We start from the raw sequence: 11453 nt of genomic DNA on the forward strand, positions 1-11453 counted from the left end.
GTGTAACGACCAATAAGTTCGCAGTGTTTCAAAATGATCATCAAAGGGTGCGTTGTTTGAATCTTAAAAATGTACCATAGCTTTAGAATGATTTTTTTATGTAATAATTATTAAAGCAATCGAACTTAAAAATATCTGAAATAGTGTCCAGTAAATAACCGAATCATGTAAAAGTTTATTTACGCCAATTTAATTTGAAGAATTTTCTTCCGTTTGCATTTGCGCATTCTCCTGTCTATCAGTATTATGGCGACCTTTATGGTGGTTGGATATTCTTCCTAATTTTCGTCAGTCGAACGAGAGAAAATTATTTCTGCGAAAGACTCTGATTTAACATTTCCGTCGTCGTCAGAAACTTAAATGTACGTAACTAGATAAATTATAGATCATTTAAATAACTATATATGATTGAAGTAACAATTAAACGATTTTATGTCGTATTCATTCGGTATTGCGTCGTAAACGTAATTTATTGTAATTTTTTTCAATATTTGTGCTATAATTAAACGATATGTGTGTTTAAGATAAATTAGTTAGACAAAGTGATTCTTATTTTTATTGTATTTTTTTTTTTAATATTCTTTGTTAAATAATCAGATGATTGTATTGTAGAAACGATACGCTAAATCGAGCAATCAACGATGATCATATTTTTTTTCAATATTTAACACTGTTTTATCGTTTTATGTTTAACCGTGTCATAAATTGTAATGAACTATAATCAGTGTTGAAATTATATCCGAAATCCCTTTTGAACTTTCTTTAGCACGTAGACTCCTAATCCGGATTTTATTTAGACTAACATTAAGTAGTTATGTTCTGTTAAAAAATACACTTAGTTTTTGTAACAACATTTATAATAGGTAAAATGGATTGTACTCGTAAAGATTTAAAAAAGACATACGATATAGAGCAGATGGCCGTAATCGGCAAGATGCATAATATGCAGTGGCTGAAAAGTAATTCTCAGTTACCAGGCCAGTACGTTTGAATCTATTTTATACATTTTAGTTTATTTCTTTCCTCCATTCTTATCCCTTTATTATTTCATATTATTACTTTGCTAATCGTATTTTGTATTGTTTTCATTTTATTAATATTTTATATGCAGATACGTTAGAAATATAGTTGTTACTGTTAAATGTATATCTGTTGTTAAACATTGTTAAAATGTTACTTGTTGTAGAAAAGGGATAATAATTCTAGAAACAAATTATGCTTATTCATGATACACAGCAGTGATTTCCAAACTTTCTTAAACATGACCTCTTATCCCACCCCCTTCCCTAGAAAAAAATACAATTTCTGTGTCTGAGATAGGCGATAAGTTTAATATGATACAAGAGATATATATATTTTTTACCTATAAATTTCAGTGATTGATGTATTAGTAGAAAAAGATGTTTGAGTTATCTGCATTTTAATGTATCCCTTGGATTTTAAGATGCTTCCTCTAGGAGTTGTGAACCTTGCTTTGGAAAACACTGCAATAGAGTCTTCTATATCTAAAGAAAATATAAAATATTAACAAGAGATCTCTGAGATTATTTTCTAATATTTTGTATTTGTCTTTATATTATAGCATAAAAACACTTCCAGTTGGAAAAGTATTTGCCAATAATCCACTCAAAAGTAAAATAAATGAAGAACCAACGGAAAGTATTACAGTTGTTTCGACTATCAGTGTTTCAAACAGTTTTGATTTAGAAAAAAATGATCTTATTATAGACAAAAATATAGATGACAGTAATACTGCTATAAGTAAAATTATGTTTCACCCAACTTTACCAGTTGGTTTTTCTGAAAACGATAGTACGGAGAGTACTTGGAATAAAGATATTAACATGGCCAGTGCATTGTTTCCAACTTCTCAGCCTATGGTTACGCAAAGGATAGATGAGCAAGAGAAAACGAGTATGAATTTACCAGAGAACATTGTTACAATTCAGTTAGAACAATTTAAGCTCAATGACAAAGAAAGTAAACCTAACATGTCATATATCGAACCTAACAATGAATGGTAGGTAATATTTCATTTTTAGTCACAAAAAATATTATGTGATATCTTCTATTTTCTATATGTATTATTGCTATTATTAGGAGTACTGCCCATCATAATAGTCCTGATTTAGTTAAGTTGGATAACGATGTAGGTAGTCAAGTAAGCCCAAAACAATGTCACGACAACAATAACAATGATGCAAAATCTAAAACTCAGCCAACATCAGAAGTAAAAAAAGATATGCAAAGGACAACTACAAAATTTAGTGCTAAAAAATTAAGCGATCAGAAGATCAAAAAACAAATGGGTGAGAATTTTTTAGAGTTACTTATAATATTGTCAAATAAAAATGACATACAAAAATGTTTCTTTATTTGCAGGAAGTTCTTTGAAAGAACCTTCCAATGTTTTAAAACAGGTTAGCAAAGATAAAGATGATTCAATGAATTCATGCAGCGAAGATAATAAAACTTCAAACTCTGCCGCTGATTCAAAAAAAATATCGGTGGGAGTCACTTCTAAAGTTATCGATAAATGTGGTAAAGTTAACGTATATAGTAGACAATTAAGTGTAGGAAAGGGGGCACAAACAAAGGAGCAACAATTTTATAAACAACATTTTTCTACGCTTAACGATAATGGTAGTAAAAACAAATCCTCCATGGAGGGATTAGATGAAAAAAATAAATTTCTTACTACGAAATTAAAATCACCTAGAAATGAACCTGATAAGAAAGGTGATGAAATTAATGAGACGAAGAAGTGTCACAAAGTTCAATTAATACGCACTCAATCATATAACATTCAATATATTAGGAATAAATCACTAATAAATTCACAGCAACGTTATTTAAGAAATTCAACTAAGCCTGAAGAGGAAAATTCCATTAAAAACACATCTGGTTTTAATAATAAGATTAGTACGCTTAATTCAACCGAGAATGTATCAAAGAAAAAATGTGAAAATCAACAGGTTGTAATAAGTAAGCAAGCAAATGATACGCAAACCAGTCAAAGTATTTCAGGAAAGAATTCCGACAATGCTAATATTTCAGAATGCAGTACAAACGAACAAAATTTAGTAAAATCATCTCTACCAAATAAAAGAAATTATCAGAATTCGTCTAATGCAAGGGCTACTACTGATAGAAATGTAAGAGATGACCAAGGATATATGCAAAAATTCAAAAAAGAATCTAACGTTTATAGACGTTCTTCGGGCATTTTACAGTCGTTTCCCAAAGATTTAAATGGGAAGGAGAAAGCAGGTGATCATAAAAAGAATGTTGTGGATAACAATTCATCAAGGGATTGTAAAATAAATCGCGTATGCTCGGTAGGCGCAAAAGTGTATTCTCAATCTGAAGGTTCAAAAATAACTATATATCCAAATAAGGGAAATGGTGCTAGTAACGTAAACAAGACTGATACATCAGATTCAGCTAATTTAAATAATGTACAGTCTCCGAAATCATTGAATTCTTGTTCAACCAGTACCAAAGATTCCACTACTATAAATACATCTACTCATACGTCACAAGAATCACAGATTTTACAAGCTTCTTATAATGGAACTGAAGTACAATTTGTAAAGACTGAACAAGATGCTAGTAATAATAATAGCAATAATAACACAAGTGCTAATAACTCAGAAACGAAGTCAGTTAAATTTTCAAATAATGTTCAAGAAATGAATGCAGTTCACTCTACGACATCTTATACCGATAATTCCATTCAGCAAAATGCAGCTTCAACAAATCCATTTTACTCTGACTTACAAAATCCATTTAATGTAACCAATGCTCAAGAAATTGAAAATCATCGCAGCGTACAAAATAAGAGTTATTTTCATAATAATAATGCTCAATATAATAATACGTCTGTCAACATTCAGAATTCTGAAAAGGATTTATATCTGCTAGATGGAGTCCAACAAAAATCAGAGCAGACGTCACATATATCTCCGCAGAATATATCGCCACACAGTAACTGTAACCCAAGTATTTCAATAGGAAATAGTTTACCCTATCAAAACGTATCTACCGTCTACTTAAATCAATACAGTAATGCGCAAACAGTACCAAGAAAAACGACTGACAGTACAATCTTCTCTCATAATGGATTGATTCCAAGTACTTCTTATGCCATGGAAAGTCAAAACATTATGCAAAGCGAACCTTCCAACATTCTCATGCATAATACTCAAAGTTCGGTTTTACCGCCACCAGGCTTTCACAATCACCCTGTAACTAGTCAACATAATCAGTGGAATTTACCAGCGCCGGATATGTTGCTCTACGGAAACGTAATGAATTCTGCACATCCTCTGAACATGCAAATTCAGAATTCCAGGCACGTATGCAGCACAGATTACAATAACATTCTACAAACAGGTTACTTGCACCATCCATTGCTTTACGTACCGCCAGTATGCATGCAAAGCTGGAATCCTCTGCTGCAGTATTCGACGCCTTTATTTCAAAATCCGCCGTACACCAACTGCAATACGTTCTCTAATCAAGGATTGCAATCGAACACGCTGTCTGATTGTATAAATTGCCCTATCGTAACATCTGCGCAGGACAATCCGTACAAACAGTTCCAGCAGATGCAACAGTTAGAGAATAATCCGAACTTTTCCGTTCCCGTAAAACTCGAGAATTATATGGGGAACATGCAACAGGGCTGCAAAACGAATAACGTCAGTTTGAAAGACAATGTTATGGACCTCCACATGAGAAGCAATCGTTACCGAAGCCCTATGGCAAACGAGTACCAGAATTGTACCCAAGATGGTCAGGTAATGGTACCCTTCTCGTATGCGGTCACAATGGATTCCACTGGGAGGAATGGGCCGTCGAACATGCACATGCAAGTGAACCAGAAGTATGGGCCGTACGCTGCAACTGCGGCCAATTACCAAAGAATGCCGGAGAGCTGTTCACCGTTCCAAAACAATCAGGAGTATAACAACAGGAAGGATGACGTATTGAGGAACGATTCCGAGTGTATACCGCCAATGGTATCGCCGAGAGATTGCATGTACTACGGAATTAATTATTCCCGAAAAACCGACTCCATTCAGAATTCGTCTGGGCGCATAGATCCAAAGTCTATGGTTTACTTGCATTCTGTTAATTCGCAACATTATGCCCCTCAGTATTACAAAAACGCAATCTATCATCACTCATCGCCGAAAGACCTTACATCAAGAGGAACCGTGAGCCGCGGTACACGCAAAACGATGGAACAGTAAATACTACAGAAACAGTAACGAGCAACAATTGTGTATTTCTTGTTTCAGACTGTAGATCGTTGCAATTACGCAGTACAAAAATCGTTGCACGTTCACTTTACGATTCCTCATCCGTTTCTATCATTGTTACCTTTATATGTATATGTATGTATATCCGTAAAAGTCAGTTTTTTAATCGATCTACTAGATATATATTTGACGTGCATCGCACTAGGTGTTTCGCATCCTTAGAGATAGTTTGTCAAAGTTGAAAAGCTTTAAAAGAAATTTATCGTATAATAACTGCCATTTATCGGAAGTATTGCGCGAAAACGCGTCTCATTTTCCTATCGTAACAGTGTGAAAGTAGTAACTCTATTTTATAGATTCTCCTCAGATATTTATATATATATATATATGCATTCGCTAGAAATCGGTGTTACTCGTTACTTGGATTCTATGCGTACTTTTAATAATAATAATCAATAATAATCAAGCGCTGGTTCCGGGGATGTCGTGAAACGGCAATATTGCGATACTTTTTTATGTTCCTATGATCGAAAGTATTACGACTATTTAGTGTTTAGTTCGTGTTTGGAAACTTTTGTGTTTTTCTACGGAGAATAAAAGGAAGGATATTATGATTGTGATTTGAACTCTGATAAGTGACAAAAATTTGAGAATTTACTTTTCCATGACGATATACAGAGTGTTTTAATAATTCTTAACGATGTTTAGTATCTGGAAGTTTCTTGGGCTGGTTCATGGTATAGAATTTCCTAGCCAACAAGATTGAAAACAATTTTTTCAATTTTGTTTCCTTGACCAAGTTGTATCTTGGAGTAAATTTGTGCACTGAAACTGTATTCCATTAAACCGACTAAAGAAAGTTACAGTTTTTCAACGCTGTCAAGAATATTTGAAGCAATCTGTATATTCAAGACACGATTTTCTTAATTTCGTTTTCTTTCTTTATTTTCCGTTCCTCGACTGATTTGGAGGCCAAACATATATAACGGTCGTGTATTCAAGCGTGACGATTTATTTTTGTTTAAGTATTACTTATATTGTTAAGAAATACCATATAGTTTATTTTTCGAGGACTTACAAATGTTTACAAAATAAAACGTAAACTTGCCGTACTTGGTAGATGTTATGTACACTACATATATATATATATTCCTCGACATATTCTGATACGCATTTATAAACAGCAGTATTATTCCTTCATTCGTAATAAGAAATGCACTCGTCAATAGACTCTTTGAAATAGGAATAAAGTAATTTTCTTATGAACTACATCATTGTTGGTCAGTTCGGTACATCTTTATAAAAAGTTACAAAACGTACGAGTTATCATTCAATTCATACACACATCGTAAATAGGTGTTAATGTTCATTACGATTTTATACGATATCGTTGATAGTCCTATAATTCGATTTTCGATATGTACTGAAAAAAAAAAATGAAATAAGATAACAACAACAAAAATGCAAAGGAATTTGCAGGACTTCTTATTCTTCGATATTCTCCAAACTTCGATTAATTTCCTAATTCCGTTAAATTTATCGATTGTGTCACAGTTTCGTGCTCGTAAGTTCATCCCTTGTGCCGTCGGTTGTTTTCACACTTTTCAAATTTATAATTTCCATAGTGACAGTCGGAGTTCGTTTGAATGAACTCAATTCTTTCAAAATAGCCACGAGCTCGACGTCATTAGTGGCCACCATAATTGTTTCCTCGGAGAGGGACTGTACGCTTTGCAACACCTCTTTGGACGGCTGGAGCATAATTAAGCAATGATTTTTTTCTCTGAATTCTCTGATCACTGTGTTCAGCCCCTGTAAACGCCACAAGTGAAACAATTAGGGCGAAACGCGTTCGAAATCTGGATCGTACATCATTTAGCAATTAGTCGATTGTTATATTTTTTAAGACATATTGAATTGAATTCAAGTTGTAAAATGTTCTTTTCTCTGTACAACTTCAGTGATAAATAGTTAAAGAGAAATAAGAGGGAGAAGACGTAGGATCTACGCTAAACTCGAAGTTTGATATTTTCGGTGTTATACGTACATGCGCCGCAGTGAAATCAATTTTGTCTATGTGCTTGCAATCTAAAACGACGATTTTCGAGTTCTTGAAGGTTTTCAGCAGCTTAGGGTTAGCGTTATCCAAGTGCTCTATCAAGTATATCCTCAGGTAATCCACCGCTGGGAACAGCAGCCCGGCACTGGGACGGACGAGGGTATAACTTGACGTAGGAGTCTATGGTAAAAAGAAACAGGATATTTTTAGTCATTGCAATCTCAAAGTATTCATCGATCATTGTTATGTATTTACATTTGTGTATTCAATATATATTGTCGGCCTGGCGTTGAAATAAATTAATATAGCCAGATCAATCGTCACCCCTATTAAAATCCCCAACTCGACTCCAGCGAACAAACACGCGAAGAATGTCGCGAACGTTGGTATCAGGTCGCGTTCTGGAATGATATTATATAAATTAAAATAAATTTAATAAATTCAACTATCGCTAAATATTCCATTTCGTTCGATCGATTTTACTCACTGCTACATCTCCAGATGGGCCGTATCATCTTGACCTCGATCATGAACACCACCGCGTTAATTATCACGGAACTGAGCGTAGCTCTCGGGATGTAGTAAAAATACGGCGTGAGTAAACTTAGAGAGAGAATGACTAGAATACCTGCGACCAAGATTAACTTTGCGTATTATTTTTGTTTGGTGTATGCTAATGGCTAAAGAAAGTATTGGCAGGCTCGTTTGTTCATTTAAACATTTTGAGTTTGAAACAAGTACTTGCGCTTTTGTATGTCAAAGGACACCAGAACACGTATTCCGTATGCGGTATTTTTATTATTTGAAGTCGAACTCGAGAATTTTTCAATGCCAAAAGTTTTTTTTACTAATTATTAAAAATATTAAAAATTTCATTCTAAAACTAAATAGAAACAAAAAAATTCCTGTTAAATTAGAAACTTGACATTACAAACAAGCTTATAGCTATAAATTTGTTCATTTAAATGCCATAATTACAAAGATATCCGATCAATTCAGATTTCATATACGTCTGCTTCCGATTGTACACAATTGTACTCTCATATATCCTTAAGATATTTGAAAAATTATATTCCGAAATGGCAAGAAGAAAGTTACCGAAAGATACCACACGATAGAGAATAATAAAATATAATTTTTACATAAAAACATAAATCTAAATCTATAACATATATCTATAACATATATCTAAAGTTCACAAAGAATTAATAAATCTTGTTCATCTTCCGCAGTCTTGCATATTATTAACCGACTTCGAAAAGGAGGAGGTTATTCGATTCGAAATGTATATTTTTTTCTTTTTGTATCGCTGCTCGTTCTGCGGAAATTAATTCGGACCAGTCTAAATTTAATACGACGACAAAGGGTTAATATACCACTCGAATACATAAAAGTACTTAAAGAAAAACACTTCTTTTATTTACTGTAATTTTTGTTCCCTGGTATCGTGAATGTTTCGTCTACCTGTGTAAATACCGCCTAAAGGCGTCCTTACGCCGGACGCGTTGTTCACAGCGCTTCTCGAAAAGGAGCCAGTGACTGGCATCGAATGAAAAAAGGCTCCAACTACGTTGCACAAACCCAAAGTCAGCATTTCTTGGGTGGCGTCGAGGTATTGGCCTCCGGCTTAACAAAATGCCTGATTACTCTCTCACGAAGGACGTTTCTAACATCCAAGTGTTACAGAGCTAATTCGAAACTCACAGAACGCCTTGGCGATAGCGATGTTCCCGATTATTGATATCAGGGGAACGATCACGATGCCGGTACCCAAGTTCTTGCACATGTCGAGAAAAGTTTCCGTGTTGTTCCCAACCGTTTTGGAAAATGTCGGTGGCTCAACGGACGGTAGCCCAGCGTCTATGTGCCCCGTGAGGATGAACGGTGCCCCGCCTCGGTTCTCATAGATGTAAGAAACTACTGCGCATATAATCACGACGAGAGCGTTCCTGCCGGTTCCCAGGAACCAGATAGATTTTTTTAAAATGTTATTCGAGACCTTGACGTCTTTCAGTTTCTGAAACAATAAGGAAATAGAAGAAGTTCGCGATTTCTTTTTACGCCACGTTTTCTTGTGTATCCCCAGCGTGTCGGTTCTCGTTAGGAATTAGTTCTGCTCGCGATCGATGTCTACGGTGGATTACCTTCAGGATCAGAAGAACTAGAATGCAGACGCAAGACAAAATCAGGTCAGGGATCCTGGTCCAGCCGATATTGACGGCTAACTCCTTCCAAATCCCGATGAAACTTTCCCCGTGGATCCTCAGACCTAGCAGACTTTTAATTTGACTGCAGGCGATAATGACACTGGCCGCTGACGTGAACCCGGATACCACTGGCATGGACACGAATTCGACTAGGAATCCTAGCCGGAGTACTCCTAGGATAATCGTTACGCATCCTGACAAAAAGCACAGGAGCACTGCATACTCTGGAATCCCTCTGGAGAATGTATCCAGGCGATAGAAGTTAATAAGACAGGGTATTTACATTGTCTAACACATTAGCTATCACCCAGAGGTGAGTTTCTCAAAAAGAATGCATTTGTACCCGAAAAAACATTGGTGTGCTTGAAATTTTACCAATAAAGAGACTTTGGAAAAAAATTGGTTCAGCTCAAATCATTCAAATTTCATGTAAAATATTTTTCCTATCGTCACAATAGAAGGAGATATTCAGGTGGCCTGGTTTAGGCGTGACACTCTATGTATCATACAGAGTGTCCTAGAACTCCTGTAAGGACTAGAAATGGGGGGGTAGCTGAAAGGATTCCGAACAATAATTTCTTTTGCAAAAATGTCGGTGAGGGCTTCATTTTTGAATTATTAACCGAATTATTGAATTATTAGGCAGTTCTGGCTCGAGCTTATGCCCTCGCGGCTGAGTTTGTTTTTCACAATCGAATACATCGTTACGAAACATCGATAAAAAGCATACCGATACAGTGAAACGAAATGAACGACTTCGATTTTAAATTGTTCGAAAACTAAAGATTATCCTTCGACGATCATTTGATGTTTAGATTCACGACTCTCTCCTACTCTCTAGACTCTCTACTAGTGACAAAACATTTTTATACATTTATAAATTTATAAATACATGTTTGAATTTGTCTTTTTATCAGCTACAAGACTACAATATTGAAAATACCCTATTTCATTTAAAAATAACATCGATTGACCTTAAAATTTCGGAAAATATGACCTCGAGCTAATATCTTAGTCTGTCATAGTATGTCCCTCTCGAATTTTAATTTAATGTAGAAAAAGTTATTGTTCTGTTAATAGAAAATTTCCTTATCTAGCCACTTTTGTCTTTCAATTACTGTAATTAGTCTCTACTCTACCGTAGCACTCTACTGTAATTAGACTTTACTAGCTGTAAATATTGTAAACATACGTTGTATGTTTATACTGCGAGTCACCTATGATCGATATGCCCGGCAACGTGTTAACGTTTAAATAGTGACGTGGTTTTTGCGTAACGTAGCTGACGAACTTGACGAGCGATCTGAGAGGCCGCTGTCGTATCTGGTTTATAACATAGAAATTAAATATGGTAGTTTACCCTGGCGTTTATTTAGTGTTAAATAATATATAAATGGAAAAATTAAAAGTGTGAAATGATGATGTTTCGTTGGTGCTGCAAATCGCACGGCACCAGGTGAAGGTTAAAAGAGGTACTTCGAGTTTCAGAACTTTGAACTTTGGTGAGAAAGGATAATAAATGGTTTCGGGGCAAGTTGACAACTGCGCGGATTGGTAGAGCGCGGTTCTCGCGGTAATCGCGCTAAGGAATAACAGCATCCTTTCAGCCTCAATTAAATTACATTGGCCGTCGTCCCAATTGCTTGTAATCATGGATACGACCGAATTCAGTTATCGCATTAAGTGATTAAGATCACTAATTCGCGGCATGATGTCTAGAAACGCTGAGGTCTTTGTGACAGAATTTAGATAACGAATGAAATTATATTTGTTCAAAAAAAATTCCAGATTATTTCAACAAGTTCCCCAGGGACCCTCAAAAAATTTCGAGTCATTATCCTTTGTTTTGCGCCCGTGGTTCCTTTATAATATTACACACACACACACACACACACACACACACACACACACACACACACA

The 11453-nt window shown here is 35.2% G+C and overlaps 2 protein-coding genes across 5 annotated transcripts in view; one reads left to right on the forward strand and one right to left on the reverse strand.

Moving 5' to 3' along the window:
* Positions 1 to 40: 40 nt before the first annotated feature.
* On the forward strand, positions 41 to 5272 carry LOC128881456 (putative uncharacterized protein DDB_G0282133). Of its 2 annotated transcripts, XM_054132500.1 has the most exons (5): positions 41 to 362; positions 864 to 981; positions 1583 to 2020; positions 2101 to 2309; positions 2383 to 5272. In XM_054132500.1, the coding sequence occupies exons 2-5, from the start codon at positions 869 to 871 to the stop codon at positions 5256 to 5258; spliced, it is 3636 nt and encodes a 1211-aa protein (XP_053988475.1). In that variant the 5' UTR covers positions 41 to 362; positions 864 to 868; the 3' UTR covers positions 5259 to 5272. The 2 variants fall into 2 exon arrangements, with proteins under 2 accessions (XP_053988475.1, XP_053988476.1); XM_054132501.1 differs by lacking the exon at positions 864 to 981.
* Positions 5273 to 5288: 16 nt separating this feature from the next.
* LOC128881459 (sodium-independent sulfate anion transporter-like) overlaps positions 5289 to 11453 on the reverse strand; it is a 10765-nt gene continuing 4600 nt past the window's right edge. For all 3 annotated transcript variants that reach the window (XM_054132510.1, XM_054132507.1, XM_054132509.1), the window contains exons 4-10: positions 9471 to 9768; positions 9031 to 9343; positions 8791 to 8952; positions 7814 to 7954; positions 7582 to 7727; positions 7315 to 7506; positions 5289 to 7079 (exon numbers count right to left, since the gene is read on the reverse strand). In XM_054132510.1, the coding sequence (XP_053988485.1) occupies positions 6816 to 7079; positions 7315 to 7506; positions 7582 to 7727; positions 7814 to 7954; positions 8791 to 8952; positions 9031 to 9343; positions 9471 to 9768 (1516 nt within the window). In that variant the 3' untranslated portion in view covers positions 5289 to 6815. The remainder of the gene's footprint in view (positions 7080 to 7314; positions 7507 to 7581; positions 7728 to 7813; positions 7955 to 8790; positions 8953 to 9030; positions 9344 to 9470; positions 9769 to 11453) is intronic.

Source organism: Hylaeus volcanicus, chromosome 8 (assembly GCF_026283585.1).
Source record: "Hylaeus volcanicus isolate JK05 chromosome 8, UHH_iyHylVolc1.0_haploid, whole genome shotgun sequence".
NCBI lineage: Eukaryota > Metazoa > Arthropoda > Insecta > Hymenoptera > Colletidae > Hylaeus > Hylaeus volcanicus.

Bases quoted from the DNA above. Each gene is read 5' to 3' on its own strand.
- LOC128881456 (XM_054132500.1), top strand. From the start codon at position 869: ATGGATTGTACTCGTAAAGATTTAAAAAAGACATACGATATAGAGCAG. The intron at 982-1,582 runs GTACGTTTGAAT...TTTATATTATAG, and splicing joins AATTCTCAGTTACCAGGCCA to CATAAAAACACTTCCAGTTG. The intron at 2,310-2,382 runs GTGAGAATTTTT...CTTTATTTGCAG, and splicing joins GAAGATCAAAAAACAAATGG to GAAGTTCTTTGAAAGAACCT.